General features: G+C 40.1%; 1 protein-coding gene across 1 annotated transcript in view; it reads right to left on the bottom strand.

Moving 5' to 3' along the window:
• DNAH6 (dynein axonemal heavy chain 6) overlaps positions 1 to 6000 on the bottom strand; it is a 218960-nt gene extending 212960 nt beyond the window's left edge. The window contains exons 1-4 of the mRNA XM_075199102.1: positions 5758 to 6000; positions 4151 to 4327; positions 2202 to 2458; positions 108 to 375 (exon numbers count right to left, since the gene is read on the bottom strand). Of these exons, the coding sequence (XP_075055203.1) occupies positions 108 to 375; positions 2202 to 2458; positions 4151 to 4327; positions 5758 to 6000 (945 nt within the window). The remainder of the gene's footprint in view (positions 1 to 107; positions 376 to 2201; positions 2459 to 4150; positions 4328 to 5757) is intronic.
• Positions 6001 to 21596: the final 15596 nt, after the last annotated feature.

Raw genomic sequence — 21596 nt, forward strand, 5'->3', positions numbered from 1 at the left:
ATCTACTTTAACAAAGAGACTAAGGACGAAGTAAATTAATTGCGGTTGCCACATTCAGCCACATACGTTTAATTAGAGTAGATAATTAACTGGTTTGAGATACTTACTGAGTTAACAATGAACAGGTTCTCCTGCAAGGCCTTGCGACAGTCACTGATTTTCTTGGCACGCACATTTTTCCTCCATACGGTGAAAGCTTTCCACTTTCGGAAAAGTGCAAAAGTAGGAATTTGCTTCAGTGCTCTATGGTAGAGATATTCCTGCTTCCAACGCTCCAGTTCCAGAAAGAGAACCTCTCCATTACGCGTATGGGTGACTCCTCTTTCACTTATGGTGTAATAGTCATATTTATTGATGTTTCCATGGTTTACAATTCTAAATATAAAAACAAATCATAGTGAAAAATATCTTAAATTGTTGAATATGAGTTATGGCACAACTTAAGTATATATGTAGTATAATGAACTGATATTGATATTTTGTATAAATGTGTGACTTTTTGCAACATTATGTATCTTAGGGCTAGATTTACTAAACTGCGGGTTTGAAAAAGTGGAGATGTTGCCTATAGCAACCAATCAGATTCTAGCTGTTATTTATTTAGTACATTCTACAAAATAACAGCTAGAATCTGATTGGTTGCTATAGGCAACATCTCCACTTTTTCAAACCCGCAGTTTAGTAAATATACCCCTTTGTGTTTTATTGATTGCTAAGCTATGCTAGTGCATATACACTATATTAGACAAACATAGTTATGTTTAATGTTATACCTAATGATGCCACCATGTGAGAACTGGTCGGATTTCCTTTAATATTTCTACAACAAAAGTAAAATTTTAATTTGTGCAAGTGGCTCCTGAGTTGTTTGTACATTTATAAAAGATTTACTGGAGTACCAGCAGCCCTCAATTTTGTCTGATTGCACAGGTGTAGTATACTACCAATGACAATATAGATGTCAGCAATCTTCCAGCTAAGCTATGCTGTGGTACTATTTACACCTGTAGTGGGTATCAGGCAGCCCATTGGCTGCATGTGACTTTCAAGAAGACCTGTGGCTATCTTGACCAGAAGTAATTTCCTAAAGGGTTCTCAGGTCTAACAATGAAGCAACATCATTAAACATTCACATAGTCAACACTGAAGGGTAGTCTATGACATGATGCTTACTCTTTGAGCCATAGATTACCCTGCAATTTGGGCAATGTGAGTTTGTCACACTTGTGTAATACCATGAAGAAGAGAGCATAGCAGTGGCAGAACTACCATTGGTGCAGCAGGTGCAGTGCACCGGGGCCATGGAGAAAGTGGCGCCCACTGCATGGCATATCAGAGGATCGGGGGCCCAGGTTCCCTCCTCCCTACCTATATTCACCAGGGCCCACAGCTCGCTACTTCCGCCTCTGGAGCATACAGTTGTAAAAGTGCCATATGAGCCTATACTTCACTGTAGTTGCAATGTGCAGACCCCTTGAGGGGTTATTGGCAATACACATTTCCATTTTAAATTATGATTAACACAAAGTATCCTGTTGGAATGGTGACAACAAATAACCATGAAACCACAGTAATAAAATTATGGCTGGCCTCATCAGACAAGAAATGTCCCCTATTCAGAGCTTGCAAGCTACAAGCCCTCACCTCAAAACAATTCTCAACACTACAGTGTACTAATTGGGTTCATAGTAAAATAGCACAAATATGTACATATGTTCACATGCACGTACATCTATCAGCTCTTTTTGTCAAATCCTATTGCTGCCTGGATAAATCAAGATGCAGCCAGTCTAAGGAGGGCATAAAGGTATTTTTTCACTTATTTTTCACTTAAGCCCAGTATTCTGCTAAATCACATAATTTAACTAATCATTAACAAATATACAGCTAAAAAAATACATCCTCACATCGCCATAGTTTCATAGGTGATGACAACACTGAAGACTGACAAGATAAGACTCTAGTTGGCACAATAAACCATGTAAATAGATTAATTGTTCTAATAATCCATTCACTTAGTGTGATACTCTAGTTGATTGACTGGAGACTGATTACTTCTTCCTAACCCTACAAAACATTAGTTTGATGCACAAGAGATCCATTCTTATATCACTAGCACTGTTATCTGTTTTTTGTTGCAGTACAGGGCAGTGTCCAACTAATAAGTCTAGTCTTTTTACATGAATGGTGTAAGGTCATACCTTAGGTTATATGGGTCATATTCAATTGAAGACTTGGAAACAGCAGGAGTCATGTAAAGAAAGCCTAAATCCTTGTTTTCCAATATTATGTTGATGATTTGCAGAGGATCTTTAAGATTAGCCCTGATGACGTCTTCTGCATTCTCAAACACACAAGGTGAAGGAAAGGGAGGTTGTTTATACAAACTATGCCTTGAAAGTGATGCCCTCAGCTGCTTGGGCGGTGTAGGAGACATGGTACTTAAGCCCAGCCGTAACTAAAGGGTGACGAGAAACAGCAATATTTATGGATTAACATATCTCCTAGTAAATGTACACATATGTTAAGCAAAAGCCAGAATGACAATGTTTGTTGCTGTGATGGATATTAAAAAATATCACCATGACAGCACTTTTAGTGTTATATTTCTGCATACCAACTGTATTGTCAGTTTTTAAGTGTATTACACCAAGTGGTATATTTACTAAACTATGGTTTGAAAAAGTGAAGTTGTTGCCTATAGCAACCAATCAGATTCGAGCTGTCATTTTCTAGAATATACTAAATAAATGATAACTAGAATCTGATTGGTTACTATAGGCAACATCTCCACTTTTTCAAACCTGCAGTTTAGTAAATATACCCATGTATGTATATGTTTTGTGATTTTTAAATCATACATATACATGTGCAGTTTTCTTACATTTAGCAGGACTCCATTTAATTCAATTCAAACCAAGAATTAAGTGAATTAATGAATGATACAAGTGAGTGACTGCTGAACAAGGCTCTTAAAGAGACATAAGCCCATTTATGCCACGTAAAAAATGTGATTAATGGTCTGCACATGTTTCATGCACTTAAATTTACAGTTACATGTAGGGTTCGAAGTAGAAATTTAGAAGTGGTGGTATGGAAAATACAAATGAATGGAATTTATTAGTTTCATAATGAAGACAGTAGTAGAAGTAGCGGTATGGTATACCACCGTATACACCCCTACTTCGACCACTGGTTACATGTATGTGCAAGTGTAGTACAGTAAGGGCATGTGTCAAAGTAAGAGTTAAATGTCCCTGTAAGTTCGCCTTTTACAAGATGAATGTTTCCCCCATATATTAGCCTGTTTCCAATGTAGGTATTTTTATGTTGATGAGAATCACTGTCACATCTTCTAGTGTTTTGTATTGGGGGCATTAATATACTAATATGTAACAAGTAAGTAAATAAAACACACTCATAGTTGCATCTATGTGCCAGACATGCTAGTAAGGTTGACCGGCGTATTTTTGCTCCAGATGCAAAAAAATAAAGCGCAACATAAAATACAGACATAGAAATATATGCAAGTACATTGTTACAAGTGTGTAAAAGGCATAACTTTATGTCCATTTCTAAATGAAGCCCTGTGATTCCTAATCAATAAAACTTAAGCAGAAATATGAATGTACATAGACTTTTTGGGCCTGATTCATGTTAGGACGCAACCTGTAAGCAACTTGCATTTAAAAATGCAAACCAATCTCTATATACGTTTCCATATGAATCTGGGTATAAGTAAGCTCTACCTAAACATTACTTGCTGTATGTAGGCAGACAGAACAGGATACCCACATATACACATGTGCAATATAAAGTCCCATTAGACCGCATGCAACAAAAGAGCTATTACACCCAAGGTACGGCACGCAAATGGACATGTTCCCCAGTTATAAAGCGCTACGGAATTTGCTGGCGCTATATAAATAAATGATGATGATGTTCGAACATGAATCAGGATTTCAACATTGATTACATAATTCTACTACATATTTAAAAGCATAAAATATTTTATATTATATACATGCTTATAAGAGATCAGAAAAAAACTAACATAAACCTGTATATAATATAAATATGAACATAATTTCCACCAGTGCTTATTTCTGTAACTAACACAGAAGAACCAAAAGGTTTTGCACCATCCCACCTGCTTTTCCTTCAAGTCATCTGGAAGCTCAGGAAGTCTCACAGGGGAAGATATGGCCCGTAGTCTCTTCTCTGCAGAAGCTGGACGTAAAGGCACACCTCGATTTATAAGCTCTTCCCTGTTCTTCTGGTATATGTAGTCAGGCTGATGGTGATCTTGATACACTTTCAATACAGGCTTTGATAGGTAAATAAGAGATCATTTTAAGTTTTATTTTTTTTCTGCTGAAAACCATGTCATTTCAGTAATTGTGCTCAATCTTTTTAATATTAACATAAATATCAACATTAAAAAAAATGCTAATTTCATGCAGTTTAAAAGGTAAAATAATAGTTACTGTTTCAACATAATATGTTTGCCTATCTTCCATATGATACTATATACTGTATGGGACAGCTATAAGAGTGGTCATTACAATAAGTTATGCTTTTGTTTGAAGACAGTGAAACAGGACACAGAGGTGACATTCTGATCTCAAAGCAGGGGAACACCTTTAAGATAGCATTAGGCTCTAAGGCCTTTGCACAAACAGAAAAAATAAGAATATATGTGAACTGCATTAAATATAATGCAACAAAGAAATTTATTGTCAACGTATACCAGTTTCACAGCTACTCTTTCTCAGAACTTAACTGCACTATAAGATATGGTGTACAGATTTCTTCTTCTATTATCTATAAAGATAACACTATTAATTATAAAGGAAGAAGAAAACTTCTCTCCTACACACTCAACCAGTTAGATGACTGGTTAGAGGAAAAATTACCTAGTCTATCTGTATACTTTGATGCTCCAGATATGATAGATTGTTCCTGACACTGTTGAGCCCTGCAGATACAATATACCAATGCCTTTATTCAGATGCGAGGAACAGACCTGGGTTTGTATCCTGACAGATAGCTAAGGGGTCTACAGGCCCTGGGATGTATCTGTGCTTTGGATAAGATGGGTTTAATGAGAGAGGATCTCTGAAAGGTTCTGCTACCGTTGGGAGATATGTGGCCACAATACAAAAGAACATGCTTTGTCCTGTGTTACCTCTTCTGTTGTGTAACAGGGATTACAGTTACTTTGACCTGTCATGCTATGGAGGAAAATGGATATTGTGAAGGTTGAGATTGTTGTCCTGTCTATTGCAGTTCCTATTCATACAACAGATTTTTGTTTGCCATGGTGTGACTAAGTAATTGGTACCAATGGAAAAAAGCAATGTCCCAAAGTGGGATCAAATGATGCACTGTACGATGTGGTTTAATGCAAACAACATGTGATGTTTTAAATAGTACTAAATTACTATAAATTACTATAAATTACTATAAATATTATAAATATCATACAAAGTTAGAGTCCAGAATCTGAATAATAGTGTCCTTTGAAGGATTAGGGAGAAATTGGCATAGTTTATGTTTTTACTGCTTATAAGTTAGTGAAGAAGCCCCTTTGCTGTCCCCAATGTAACTAATTAAATCACTCTGCATAGGTCGATAAACTGTAAAGTAAATTAATGTAAGAAACAAGTTGACCTGACCAAATTTCACAGATTATTCAATGTTTATCTATTATTTAATATTTATAAAAATGTATGGATGTTAAATGAATTAGCTTACCAGGGGTTCCAATTTTACAGCCTGCTGTCTCTTTTTTCTGATTGCCCGTGCCTTTGTATCATGGGAAAATACTAGTGCTTCTGAATTTGGCACCATTTGTTTTGGAGCCATTGAGATTATTCTGTCCTTTAAATTGCTCAAGTCACGGCTCTGTGCCCAGTCCATTGGTTCACTTGGTAGCACCCCATTTAGGTGTGATCGAGGTGAAATACGTATAGATCCTGGAGAAATGTTGGCTGACATTGTTATCTGAAATAGAAATAAAATAAAGCAAAACAAATTGTCAATATTAGATGGTAAATATATGTAGCTGTGTGTTAGTTGAAAGAATTGAGCATGAAATATTTTTTTAAATGAATTGTGTCAGGTATGAGAATTCTACTTCTTGAATACAAACTGACAGATAGTTATCAACATAAATAAATATGTTATGGAAATAACAAGCAGATAATAAGACCTCTAAACCAGCTTCACAGGGTCTTCACCTATAGCAGCTCCCTGTCATGTAGAAGGCTGTATGTTTGCAAATTGTGATGGCTAGATGACAGAGTCAGAGCATCTCTAAAATGACAGGTCTTGTGGGATGTTCCCGATATGCAGAGGTTAGTACCGACCAAAAGTGGTCGAAGGAAGGACAACTTGTGAACCAGTGACAGGATCATGGGTGCCCAAGGCTCATTGATGCGCGTAGGAAGTGAAGGCTAACCCAATCCCATAGAAGAGCTACTGTAACACAAATTGCTGAAAAAGTTAATACTGGCTATAATAGAAAAGTGTCAGAACACACAGTGCACAGCCGCAGAGCAGTCAGAATGCCTATGCTGACCCCTGTCCACCGCCAAAGCGCCTACAATAGGCATGTGACCACCAGAACTGGATCATGGAGTAGTAGAAAAAGGTGGACTGGTCTGATGAATCACATTTTCTTTTACATCATGTGGATGACTGGTGTGTGCATCATTTACCCGGGGAAGCGATGGCAATTGGAAGCACTATGGGAAGAAGGGAAGCTGGCAAAGGCAGCATGATGCTCTGGGCAATGTTCGGCTGGGAAACCTTGGGTCCTGGCATTCATGTAAATGTTACTTTGCCACATACCATATAACTAAAAATAGTTGCAGACCAAGTACACCCCTTCTTGGCAACAGTATTACCTCAGTAGGATAATGCGCTCGTCACACTAAAAAAAATGTTCAGGAATGGTTTGAGGAACATGACAAAGAATTCAAGGTGTTGACTTCTCAATCCGATCGAGCATCTGTGAATTGTACTGGAAAAATAAGTCCAAGCCATGGAGACCCCACCTCGCAACAGGACTTAAAGGATCTGCTCCTATCATCTTGGTGTCAGATACCACAGGACACCTTCAGAGGTCTTGTGGAGTCCATGCCTCGACAGGTCAGAACTGTTGGTGACATGATGGGGACCTATATAATATTAGGCAGGTGGTTTTAATGTCGGTGTATGTTTTTAACACTAATCTGTCTCCAAACGTACAGGAATTTGTCATCTGCAAGTAACACTAAAACTAAATTTTAAGAGCTAGCTAACCATCTACTTACCTATAATGTTCAGGATGTTATAATTTTTACCACAACATAATTGTTTTTTTATGTAGTATATATATTATTTTCCATTCAAAATGAATGCAAAACAATATTTGATTTGTTCAATAAATGTAATATAACAGGTCATCGCTACTTGAGAAGGAGTTATCACCTCACTAAATGCGAATCCACCTGTTATTAGCAATGCTAATAGTGCCTATATGGGAGCTATGCACATATATAGCTGCATTTAAATTAAAGTGTCCACTTATTTTTGGTGGTATAAGTGATTGTGACTCAATTAAAAGACCTTACAATATAAGTATAATAGGTGCAAAGTGACGGTAAAGCACTGCTTCTGTAAGGATATATATGCTTTATACATTTATCTATTTCATCAATTATTTTTATATTTTCATTTTAGCCTTGTGATCCCATAATATTCTCATTATCAAAAAAAGAATTAAATATTATGTATTCGTATTAAATTGGAATTTAATATTACTTTCAATTTTCATTTACTAATACAAGTAGTACATGGCATTACATTTGTTTATTTGAACTGTAGGTGTTCAGCGCTGCGGTGTGGATGTTACCTCTTGTCTGAGCACTGCCTACTTGTATATATTGTTCTTTAACAGCTCATTTCACTATTGCTTTTTATTTTTAATTTGAACTTCTTTTGGGCCTTGTCTCTTGAATGTTTTGAGCTCATCCATTTAATATTTTTTTCACAAATGTATGGCAAACACTTTATGGCCCTTATTTATCAGAGCTATCCAAAATCTGTTATCACTGCAATTTAGCAATCACTTTTTTTTCCGATACTCAGCTGCCTCAGTCATACTGGCCCAGACTGGTAAGGGTTAACTTACAACTTTGCTAGGTCAGTTTCTACACATGTGCTAGCTGGCCATAGGACTTTTCACCTGTTTCTAAATATACCATAGCAATAAATAATAGATAAATACTGGAAAATTAAAGCTGCATAGAACTTGCATGCTACATACAAGAGCAGGCAGTTTTTCCCTGCATGTAGAAAAAAAAAAATTTGTTTACCTTGCATCACAACATGACCCTTTAGCTTGTGCTCTTTACTCTGAATGAGCTTCATGCGTCCACTTTGTTTTCCATGGTGGATATCATCATCATCATCATTTATTTATATAGCGCCAACATATTCTGTAGCGCTTTACAATTGGGGACAAACATAGTAAACTAATAAACAAACTGGGTAAAACGGACAAAGAGGTGAGAAGGCCCTGCTCGCAAGCTTTTATTCCTTAAGGACAAAAAAATAATAAACCATAGAGACGAGGCATACTGCACTGTCACAATGACAGGTGGGGAGGCCTGTCGCTATTAATACAGAGTGACATGTTGAGTTTTTTGTAATTACACCTTGTTGGAGTAAGCTATTCACTGGTTCAGCTCTTTGTCCAAGTTCACACTTTTGCTTATTCTAACCAAATATAAAGCATTGGAAATTTCGGAATACTGTCGGCATTCATCACACCAACACTGAGGAGCAACATCATACCGACAAGCAAGGCTGTTTTTAGGATCTACTGAACTACCATCTCTGTTCAGCTGTGAGAGCCACAGAGTTCAACTTTGCTATTTCAACATCTGTTCAGCTGCCTACTGAGCTCAACTGTGATTGCTGTTGCCATCTCTAATGACTGTTGGACCCTCTGGAGCCAGCTGTCAGCATCCTGGACTCGTCGTGTCAGAGCTGAAGAAACTGCCTACTACATTAACCTCAGCCAGGGGGCGATAGAGAATCCTCCATTTCCTCCAGTGCCCTGTGCAATTTGGATCAATTCCACTCTCTCATTACCTCCCCCAACTAATACGCATTCATTCACATCTCTCCATCCTGCCCCTACTCAACTTACACTCCCTCCTCACTGTCACCACATTTCTCTCCAAACTCCTCTTCTTTCTCCATCATCCTATTTCTACCTCCCTTATTATTATTTACCCTTCACTAGTTCCCTCCTCGCTAGTCTGTACACATGACCTGTTTTGTCTCCTGCACCCACCACACTCAGCAGCCTACATAAACAGAAATAAACCTTACACCCAGAAATACTCCTCATATGTCCTCTTTCTCATCCTGCTCCTTCTCTTAGCTGCTGGTGACATCTCACCTAACCCTGTGTCCTGTACAATTCACACTCTCTGCTTACGCTTCTCGCTCCACTCCAAACCTTTCCATCCACCCTGTACTTGCAATCCCGCCAACCTTATTTACATATCTCCACTAAGCGCTCTTCCCCTTTTCTGTGCACTATGGAACGCCAGATCTGTTGTAACCAACTTGCGTTTATTCATGATCTATTAATTTCTAAATGCCTCAACCCCCTTGTCATTACAGAAACTTGGCTGACCTCATCTAACACTACATCCCCTGCAGCTCTATCCAACGGGGGACTCTCCCTCATCCATACTCCCAGACCTGGAAACAGACAAGGTGGTGGAGTTGGCATTCTACTTTATCCAAGCTTCCAAGTCATACCCCCTGAACCCTCCCTCTCATTTGATTCCATTTAAGTCCACACAATCCGTCTATTTTTTTCATCTCTACCCTCGTGTTGCTGTCATTTACCACCCACAGGTCCAATTTCCCAATTCCTTGACAATTTTACGGCCTAGCTCACTTATTTCCTACCCTTTGACCTGCCTGTTCTCATACTAAGCGATTTAAACATTCCCATTGATAATCCCATTGTCTGTTCTGCCAGTAAACTTCTTTCATTTACTTCTTCTTTTGGTCTTTCCCAGTGGACCTCATTTCCCACCGATTGTGATGGACACTCCCTTGACTTTGTCTTCTCCCTCTACTACTCCATCTCTAGTTTCTCCGACTTAGCCTCTCCACTCTCTGACCACAACCTCCTATCCTTCACCCTTACCTTACCCCCTTCATCCAAATCCACATGTACACAAAGACACCTAAGTACTCTTAAGCCAATCCACTTCTCATTTTCACTAAAACAACTTTTATCTCTTATGACTGCATTGTCCTGCATTTCTAAAACAAAACACTCACCCCAGCCCTACACAGTGCAGCTCCAGCTACCACATACAGTCTCCTGCCATCCAAACTCTAACCATGGCACACCAAACAGACCAGCTAGCTGCATAACTGCTCCCACACTGCAGAGCACGATTGGAGGAAATATTGTTCCTATCACAATTTCCTTCACTATAGATTCATCATTTCATCTTACAGCACTGCCATTTCAATTTACAAACATTCTTCAATTATCTAATATCCACCTAGTCTTCTAACCCACGTTGCCTCTTTGCTCACTTCTCTGCCCACATGCAAATCCTCCCCCTTTCTCCCTTACAGTCCATGATTTTGCCACCTACTTCAAAGACAAAATCGACATCATTCGACAAGATATTTCCTCATGCCAGATTAAACACACTCTACCCACCTTCACCTAAACTCTTCAATCCACCCTTAATTCATTCTCTCCAATAACTAAATAAGAGGATTCATCTTATCATCTCACCCTACAATCTGTCCCCTCAACCCTATTCCTTCCCAACTTTTAAACTCTTTCTCCTTCACTGCATACCAAACTTTGGCTCACCTCTTCAACCTGTCTCTCTCCACTGGCACATTTCCATCCTCTTTTAAACATGTACGCATCTCACCAATTTTAAAGAAATCATCTCTCAAACCAATATCTCTGCAACGGCTGCCCTATTTCTCTCCTTACCTTTACCACCAAACTACTTGAGTGATTAGTGTACAACCACCTGTATCATTTTCTCTTCTCTCACTCCATTTTCGACTCTGCAATCAGGCTTCCGCCTCCAACCTTATACTGAAATTGCTCTCACAAAAGTGATCAATGATCTACTTTCTGCAAAGTCTAAGGGTCATTTCTCCATACTCATTGTCCTGGAACTCTCTGCTGCTTTTGACACTATTGATCACCCTTTTTCTACTACACACCCTTCAATCCATTGGCCTTCGTGACACAGTTCTTTCCTGGTTCACTTCCTACCTATCGAAACGCTCCTTTAGTGTTTCTACCTCTGGCACATCCACTACTCCAGTATCTGTTGGGGTCCCACAAGGCTCTGTTCTTGGCCCCTTACTTTTTTCATTGTATACCTCTTCTCTTGTGGCACTAATTCACACTAATGCACCTTCACAACTGTGACAATCTTCAGTCTAAGCCACATTTGTTCCTCTTGTTTCAGCTGTGCCTTTTCCACTTAGCATGGTATTACGAGCCGTGGCTGTGTTCACATCTGCCAAGGCTCGCTCTCTGTGCTCGCCAGCATCCCGGCCGTCTCTTTGACAACCGGGATGTCACTTCCGGGTCTGGCCCGACCGCTGCTAAGGCAACGGTCGGACGCTAATTCCTTCAGCGTCGCGTCCTGGCAATGTAAGGAAGCCGGGTGCGTGCGCAGCACCCCCACCAGCCTACGGGCTAATTCATTATTTATTAAACAGGGGCTGTAGATACTTCCAGAGCTAGGCTCTGATTGGCTGCATTTGGTATTTAAGGCAGGGAGGGCTTAGCGTCCAGTTTCCCTGTCAACTAACCTGCTCCTGTGCTGTTTGGTGAAAGCCTTTTGGATTGACTACTGTGTATGTGTAATGGATTAAGTGGATTCTGGACTATTCTTGATTAATGCTGGCTTACCTAAGGTGCGGAGTCTAACAAACTCCCCGGTGTTCACCAAGAACCGCCGAAAGGCAGGATGGGCTTAGCTGCCAGGAGACACAGGTCGTGGTCCTCTGGCTCTCCTCAAGAAGTAGTGTAGCGGCAGGGGCAGCGGGAGAATGCAGCGAGAAGGTAGTAGAGGCGTCAGACAATTAGGGTCAGGAGCACAGGCAATCAGAGTAGTCAGCAAGCCGGGTCGGTACACAGGTGAAGGAGATTCAGAAAGGTCAGCAAGCTGGGTCGGTACACAGGTAAAGGAGATCCAGAAAGGTCAGCAAGCCAGGTCGGTACACAGGAGGTCAAACACACTATGAACAGGCTCAAGGAGGAACAGGGAGCAGGAGCCAGGAACAGGTAAGTTGCTCTGACACTTACCAAGTGTCAGAGCGAGCCCTGTTTGAATTCCCCGCCCATGTGACCGCTGAACCTGGAAGTGCGTAAGTATTCGTTACATTATGACCCCTGCCTGTACCTTGGACCTTGCCTGCTTGCCTGTGACCCTGACCCTTTTGCCTGCACCGTGGACCACGCTGTGTTGCCTGTGACCCTGACCTTTGGCGTGTTATAAGACCATTCTGCTTGCTAGTGACCTCTGCCCTCGGCTTACGTCTGACCATCCGCTGCCATCTACTCTGTCTCCTGGCCTGCCACTACGGTTCTGCATTACAAACTTGCACTACATCTGGAGTTAAGTCTTGGGGGCATCTGAGTACCGATGAGTGTATAAAGCTCTATGGGAAAGGCGGCTGCTAAAGGTGAAGACCTCCGCCAACTAGTTCTGTAAGTTTGTGAACAGACCGTCAGCCTAACACATGTAAACTCTCTAATGAGCAGGGTCATCCATATCCTTTGTTTTCATGTCTGCATTTATTCTGTCTGCCTTGTATGTTCCTGTTTTATGTATGTACTGTTTCCCTACAGTATGGCGTGGTGGAGCACTGTGGTGCTTTACAAATCTACTATAATAATAATATGGCTGACATACAGATGGTGCAATAGCCAATGATTTTTCACCAGGTGTATCTTGATGCATGCACCTAAAAATACACAGGCAAATGCGCATTTTTTTTGTACTGCGTATTTGGCGCCTGCCCTTTGATGTAAATGTTCAACTCTAAGTGAGACTCACAATTAAAACCAAGAATTAAGACACTCAGCACCAGTTATACATTTCCAGTCTGTTTTAGCTATGACAAAACTATGTATCCCCTGTTCACCAGGCAAAAGATAGCGAAAGCATAATATGTTTTTAAAACTCCACCATGAGAGGTACAAAAAATGCCTCTACCTGTTTATTACACAAATCCAGCTGTTTCCCATGGTCCATCTTAACTAATAGGCAACCTTTGGTTTGTGCTGCATCCACAATGTGCTTCATAAATTACCCATAATAAAAGACACATATTTTATTGGGAAGGATCACTCTTTTTTTCAGTGTGCAGAGATGTCACATGTCCATTTAAGAGAGGATATTGAAATGTAAGGAGAATACAGCTGTAAATATGGGTGCATAATGTAAAAAAAAAGAGGAAAACTTCCATAGTGCATTCACTTATATTTCTTTTAAACCAAGTAATCTTCACTCTGCACTAACCTACAGAATGTCTGAGTTCACAGGATTATGGTACAAACATTCAATGACATACTAAGTGCACTAAACACCACAAACCAATATCATTATAATTTTACTTTATTTAACAAACATAAAATATATTTGACTATAATCGGTTTCCTCTGGGAGCTCTGGTTTCCTCCCACAGTTCAATAACATACTAGCAGGTTGTCTTCATACAAAAAAAGACCCTAGTGGGTGGTCAATCTGTGGCTCTAGAACCACATGTGGCTCTTTGAGCTTTAAAATGTGGCTCCTGGCTGGGAGCATCAACAAAGTATAGTTGTCCAGTCACCGGCAGGGGCAGATTCAGCTGTTCGACTGACCAAGAGCAGTCGCGTCTTGTGACCTCCTCTGCACAATGCAGGGAGGTCACACTGTCACAGACAATCCAATCAGAGAAGGAGAGAGTGGTAGTGAAATGTGTGTAGGCATGTGTGGAGTATATGGGGAGATTTGATGGCATGCATGGGGAATTTGGGTACATCTAACGGCATGTGGGGACATCTGATAGCATGTGGGGAGACTGAAGGGCATGCAAGGGGCATGTGGTGAAATCTGGTTGCAGGTAGGGAGGTCTGATTTGCGTGTGGAGCGGTATAATGACATGTGGGGAGGTCTGATGGGCACGTAAGGGACTTCCGGAGGTCAGATAGCAATTGGGGAAGTCTGTTGGGCATGTGGGAATATCTGGCGGGTAATTCTGGGGAATGTAGGTAGATTTGATGGCATTTGGAGAGGTCTGATGACGTGCGGAAGCTGATGTGTATGTAAGGGACATGTGGGAAGATATGTTCACATGTAGGTAAATCCAATGGGCATGTCAAGAGGTCTGAGGGATTGTGGATACAGAAGCAGCGTGAGCTACTGTGGAGAGACTATAAGTAGACCTTTGAACCGTCCTCTGCTGGACACAGCAGTAAGGTAATAGCTGTGCAGTGCAGAGATGCGCTGATTTTATGATTATTTTTAACATTTTGGCAATGTAGGATACTTTTCTTTTTTGCGTAGCAAGATATTGTAAATTATGTGTATGGTATGTATGTGCATGTTTATACTGGGTATATGTATATGCACGAACATATAAAAGGTAAAGTTGGCTCTTTGCAGGTACCTATAGATATTTTTTGACTCTTGGCCACCCCTGCCCTAGTGTATGTGGCAGGAACTTACATTGTAAGCTCAGATGGGGCAGGGACTACTGTACATATTCTCTGTACAGAACTGCAAAATATGGTTGGTGCTATATAAATAAACAATAATAATAACACAAATGAATATTTGCTTATACAAAACACAGAATAAGAACTGACACAAATTGCATAATGCAATTCAAAAAAAGAAAAGTGTAAGTATATATTTGTACATGTAGTAGACAGTATGTTCCAGAAGTGACCAAAAAACAAAGGTTTATCTGAGACTTACAACATTTCACACAATCCCCTATAATACAGTGTATAACTAATATTCCAATGCACAGTGTTTCACTTGTGGAAAAGGGTTTAGCATATTACTCAGATCTGTTGATTGGCAGTGTCACTAAGCAAATGTCAGAGCAACACAGACACAAAACAAGCCAGGAGCACCAGACTTGCATTATCACATATAATACATGACATTTCTGCATCTTAATAGTAACCAACAAAGTAATAATTCACAACCTACTCTGTATGTGAATATACTGCACCGGGTATCATGTCACATAGAATATGCAGCATGTTCTACGTATTTACATTTTTTTAAAAAAAAAAAATACAATTTAAACACACAAGTAGACACATACATACACACAAGTAGACACATACATACACACATATATATATATTTTTAAGACACCATGCAATCGAAAGTGTTACAATAACAAATTTCGTATTACATTACATAGACATTTAACATTAGCAACAGTCGGGAACAGACATTTACAGTGCGTGAATACACAAATCCATATTTATTAAGCATATATGACAGAACTTACTCATCCAGCAGGCATGAAAGTTGCACAGAAACTTCTGCTCCCCGAGATTGTTTACAGTCGCCTAGCAACCGCCGCTGACCTGGGCCCGTGGGGTGGAGCTCAAATTGGGCTTGCAAGCATACATGAAGCGGCGGTTTGCATCATGTTAGCGGACTAGGCTATGTGAGCAACATGTCCCACAGTTCCTTGTATTGGCGTCAGGTTATATACAAGATAACTATCCTGTACTGAGATACGTCAAGGGGCAATTTGCTGCTGAGCTTATGTTTCTAAGCAGAGTACAATCTCTGCAGTATTAGTGCATTACACTCGTCATATTTGTTCCTTGCATTTGATTAGAGCATCATCTTTTGCCATTTAAACGCTCTTTAATATATGCTTTATGCTCATTGCTATTAAATTGCATGTTTATTTTAATGCTTGTATAATGCACGTATAATGGTTAATGTTAACATAACCACGTTTTTATTTGCGGTTGGGCGCATTACTGTTGCGGCATGGTTTTCCAAATGCTTCCTCCTCCTCCTCCTCCTCCTCCTCATTTGATCTCATGTGTTAAAAACATTGAGGTAAAACGAGTGACCTCCAGAACGCAAATCAAAACGCTAGCTGGCATTCTGGGATTTGTAGTTCCACATCATTATAGCTGGGAAGCTTCAGTTTGCCTAATATGGTGGTAATAAATACTGACGGCTGAATTATGCACTGGATATACAGGGTTCTGACTGGTACTGCATGCATGGGTAGCAACTGAATTAGTGCCCCTCTACAAAACCTACTATAAACATTAGTTGACAACAAGCATACAGTATTAAAGACATACAAAACACATATACTGTAAAAGACAAATGATTTAACTTTAGTCGTTATTAGTTCTAATAGCAAGGTAGAAGCCACAGGTTTAGAATTTTTCATTAGCATCCATCCATTCATCATTAGAGTTAGTAATCCTAAATGATCATTAATTAGTTGGGTCATCCAAAACAATCACAACTCAAAGGGTTGCATCTCAGCATCTGTTGTTTTGGACCACATAACATCTCATCTAGCAAGAAAGAGTTGTTTTCATTACAATAGCAGAGTTTGAAGATACAAATGCAGCAAGGAGACACTATGGGACTGAGTCAATAAAGAAAGCAAAGCAATAAATGGATTAATTTTGCTCCTGGATAAGCAATGTTGCAATACAAGGGGTGAAAATTAGTTTATTATTTTGCACATAAGCTAAATACTGGCTGTTTTGTCATGTAACACAGATATAATTGATAGCTCTATTATTACACTGAAATTTAAAGTTTATCTATGACATGCCCTATCCCAATGATGGCTAACCTGTGACACTCCAGGTGTGGTGAAACTACAAGCCCCAACATGCTTTGCCAGTAGATAACTAGCTGACAGCTGGCAAAGCATGCTGGGGCTTGTAGTTTCACCACACCTGGAGTGTCACAGGTTAGCCATCACTGCCCTATCCCAACTATAAAACTGACCCCTCATTTTAAATAGACCTCCCCTCCAATGCAACATGGTTTTTCCCCAGTTACTCCTTTTTTATGCTTTGCTCTCCTTAATGACTCAGGCCCTGCTTGTCCAAACAGCAGTATCAACAAACAGAGTGTATTTTTATTCCAACTCCAGGCTTTGAGCTCTGTAGCACCATGGGACTGCCAACAAGTGAATAGTGATTTTCCCTGAAACAACAGTGGTCCTGGCATGCAAAACCCATGGTACTGCTAGTTGGTTGGATGCAGTTGCAAAATAAAAAAACACATTCTTTAAAATTAGGTATCAAACTGTAGTTCAGATTCTGTAATAGTGCCAAGGTCTGATCTTGAGGAAATATGGCACCATATGCCAGCCCTGGTTACTAAATGTTCTGTAGTACAACAAAGTAAAAGTGGGACATTGGTCATGTACATGCTCTGCCCTTTTACAACAGCTGCCCTATTAATTTGAATGTCTATTGTACGTTCTATCCTGGAGCATTTTGAAGATAAGTAGTATTGGTATGAGCTGTGGTAGAGCATGTTTTTACATGTTATAGATTACATATAGCTAGCCTAGAAATGTTTGGAGAGTATGTGAAGACCTTTTCAATCCTTTGGAGGAGCACACCTAACACAATTTCAGGTTGGTAAGATGTAGCTCACGCATTGTAACTTACCTCTGTTACAGTTACATTTTTAACCCCATACTGATTGCATGTAAATCCCCTTGAGCACGCAAGAATGTGCCATAGTGATCATTAATACTAATGGGGGCAATATCAAAATCGGATTGACTGTTGTCACACTAAAAATGCAGCAATCATTATTAAAATAGGCAGACAACTGTTCATACAGTAATCTATATGGCTGCCTGCTGCTCCGTAAAATTGTCCAAATCACTTAAACTCGATCATGATGTTTGATATATGAATTGATGTTTTTTGTTCTCTGTCCTGTATGTATTTTTCCTATTAACAGTTGCTCCAACTATATACCTTCCAACTGGCTTGTTTAGGAATGTTCCTTCTCCAGGTTGACCTCCCATACTCCCCCAACAGGGTTAAAAAAATCAAAAGATCTATATTGAAAGGTTTAATTAGAATGTAAAAACTCTGGGTGGAATGTGATATAAATGTAGAGATGGGCGGACTCGGTTCCCCGAGATCCGAATTCATCCGAATTTAGCCTGAGTACCGAGCCGACCGCTCTCGGTACTCTCCCGCCCATTCGGATTCGAAAGCGAGGCAAAACGTCATTGTGACATATTCGTATTTCTGAGCTCGGTTCTCGGGAGATTTGAAAAGCATAAATACCTGCCTCCACAGCAATCCATCGCCATTTGACAGAGGGAGAAAGCAGGGTTAGGTCACACTGGCTATATCAGCGCAGGGACAGAGCAGTAATTGGACACATTATTGTTTCTATTCAATACCATTCTAATCTTAATAGAAGTTGTTACAGCAGTAAGAGGAGGATAGAGGAGGGTTTTTTGTGCACTTTCTGGCACTCCAAGTGCTTTTGGGGTGTTCCCCATTATTTTGCTTTAATTTTTCTGGCTGTCAAAAGTCCTATTTGTCAGCAGTCTAAAAAAAATAATATGTAGCACTCCAAGTGCTTTTGGGGTGTCCCCCATTCTTTTGCAGTAATATTTCTGGCTGTCAAAAGTCATATTTGTCAGCAGTATCTAAAACAATTTTTAGCACTCCAAGTGCTTTTGGGGTGTCCCATATTCCCCAGTGTTTTACTGTAATTTTTCTGGCTCTCAAAAGTCATATTTGTCAGCAGTATCTAAAACAATTTTTAGCACTCCAAGTGCTTTTGGGGTGTCCCATATTCCCCAGTGTGAAATAATAATTTTTCTGGCTGTCAAAAGTGATATTTGTCAGCAGTATTTCTAAAAAAAATTTGCACTACAAGTGCTTTGGGCTCATTAAAATGGATTCAAAGCAGTTCACATATGAGCAGAATCAGCAACCAGGTTCTGTCACCAGTCCTGATGGTAGTGTTCCCAGTATGTCATCTGGGAAAGGCGATGTAAAAGTACATAGTCTTTTTAAATCAGGGAAAAAAACACACACCAAAAAATTTACCGTGTTCAAGCGAAAAAGAAGTATAACTGAGGAAAAGTTAACTGCCGATATAAAAAAAATTGCCAACATGCCATTCTACACACGCAGTGGCAAAGAAGGAATGAGGCCATCGCCTTTCTCTATTAGTGGCAGATCAAAAAATATTACTGAGCCTTCTTCTTGTACGGTCACTCGTGACCAAGCAAGACCAAGTCATTTGGAGTCAAAAAGTGGTGCACAACTACTGTTACGCGTCAAAGCCCAGCTGCAAGAAAACAGTAAGGCATGAGAGGATAATGTATGCTCCGAATCAGAAATGATACCATTTCCTGTGGAGAGTCCATCCACCAGTGGTATGTCTAATTGTGAGCATTCTGTTAGTGACAGTGTACCCATAAAGAAGTGTCCTGCTGATGTGTGCCTTAACAGCCCGAGTGTAGCCGGTGATACACCAAATGAGGATGCCACTTTGGAATTAGAAGAGGATGAGGAGGAGATTTGTGTAGGCGACAAGGGCACTAATGATGATGCTGATGATTATGATGCAGACAGATACCAAATTGCCTTTCTCAATTTCTATTTATATTCTAGACTCTATAACGGCTGAATAGTTTTCTATTTTACTTCTAGTGGAGAGGGGGTCTGATGCAGACAGATACCAAACTGCCTTTCTCTATTTCTTTTTATATTCTATTTCTACAGTCTATGCAGGCTGCTTTTTTTCTATTCAACTACAAGTGGAGGGCGAGGGGGGGGGGGTCTATAGAGACTGAAACCAAACTGCCTTTGTCCATTTCAATTTATATTGTACAGTCTATAACTGCTGAATTTTTTAGTATTTTCTACAAGTGGAGGAGGGCCTAGAGAGACAGAAACCAAACTGCCTTTGTCCATTTCTTTATATATTTAACTATAAGTGTAGGGTGTAATATACACCCAAAGACGATGGCTGCATTGCCAATAGGCTCTAAGATGAAGAGGAAGACAATCAGGTTTGTGTGCAGAATTAAGGACGGCCTACCAGGGATTAAATTGTTTTCTTCCTAATTTATTAGCTTTAGAATTACCTTACTTATACAAGAAACAGGTGGAGCACTAAATTCGGTTATTCTATGCCCAAAAACATTGATTTTTAAACAAAATAGCAAAACAAAACCAAACAATACCAAAACCAAAACGCAATGACGGTTTGGCAAAACCAAAACACGACGGTAATCCAGATCCAAAACCAAAACACGGGGGTCAGTGAGCATCTCTATATAAATGTTTACGTTTGATCTCTGAGGAAAGATCCTTGAGGAGAGATGGACAAAAGTGACTGCTATATGTTTTAAGAGAACCATGTTGTGATGAAATTGGGGGTATCCGGCTATTTAATTAAAGGTTAAGCCTGTATGGTAACTCCTGTCCTTTTTAGAAAAATCTGTTAATGTTTACGGTATGTCAGCGGTTCCCAAAGAGTGCGCCGTCACAGGGCTGCTGTGGCCAAGAAAAAAAAACAAAACAAAAAAAACCTTACCAATCCGGCAGTGCCCGAGTTCCGGCATTCTCCTCCCTCCTTGCTTCTCACTGAATGTCGGGCGTGACATCATCACGCTCGACATATTCAGTGAGAAGCGGCAGGATGAAGGAGGATGCTGGGTCCCGGGCACTGCCGATTGGTAAGAAGACAGGAGGAAAGACAAAAGAAATAGAAGAAAGAAGGCCAAATATGGTAAGTAAAGAAACGGAGGGGAAATAGTGGTAGGAAACAGCAATGGAGGGGCAAAAGAAAGAAGGAGTGGGCAGAGTGAGGATGAAGGAGGGGGCAGAGTGAGGATGAAGGAGGGAGCAGAGTGTGTGGATGAAGGAGGGGGCAGAATATGTGGATGAAGGAGGGCGCAGAGTGTGTGGATGAAGGAGGGGTCAGAGTGTGTGGATGAAAGAGGGCGCAGAGTGTGTGGATGAAGGAGGGGGCAGAGTATGTGGATGAAGGAGGGCGCAGAGTGTGTGGATGAAGGGGGGGGCAGAGTATGTGGATGAAGGAGGGCGCAGAGTGTGTGGATGAAGGAGGGGGCCGAGTGTGTGGATGAAGGAGGGCGCAGAGTGTGTGGATGAAGGAGGGGGCCGAGTGTGTGGATGAAGGAGGGCGCAGAGTGTGTGGATGAAGGAGGGGTCAGAGTGTGTGGATGAATGAGGGCGCAGAGTGTGTGGATGAAGGAGCACAGTGTGATAATTTTTGTACATGTTGTTATTTTATTTTGCTTGATCTTATTCCTCTGAATATTACCTGTAAATTATTTGACAGAAATATAATTGAAAAAAAAATATAAAAATATTCTTTTCCCTTGGATTTATGTGTATTATTTTTGCAAACAACTTACTAAGTATTTCTGTCCTGACCTAAATACTTATTACGTTATTTTGACCAAACTACTTATAAAAAGGGTACTGCTCGGTTATTATTTTGGAG

Source organism: Mixophyes fleayi, chromosome 1, assembly GCF_038048845.1.
Source record: "Mixophyes fleayi isolate aMixFle1 chromosome 1, aMixFle1.hap1, whole genome shotgun sequence".
In the NCBI taxonomy this organism is placed as follows: Eukaryota; Metazoa; Chordata; class Amphibia; order Anura; family Limnodynastidae; genus Mixophyes; species Mixophyes fleayi.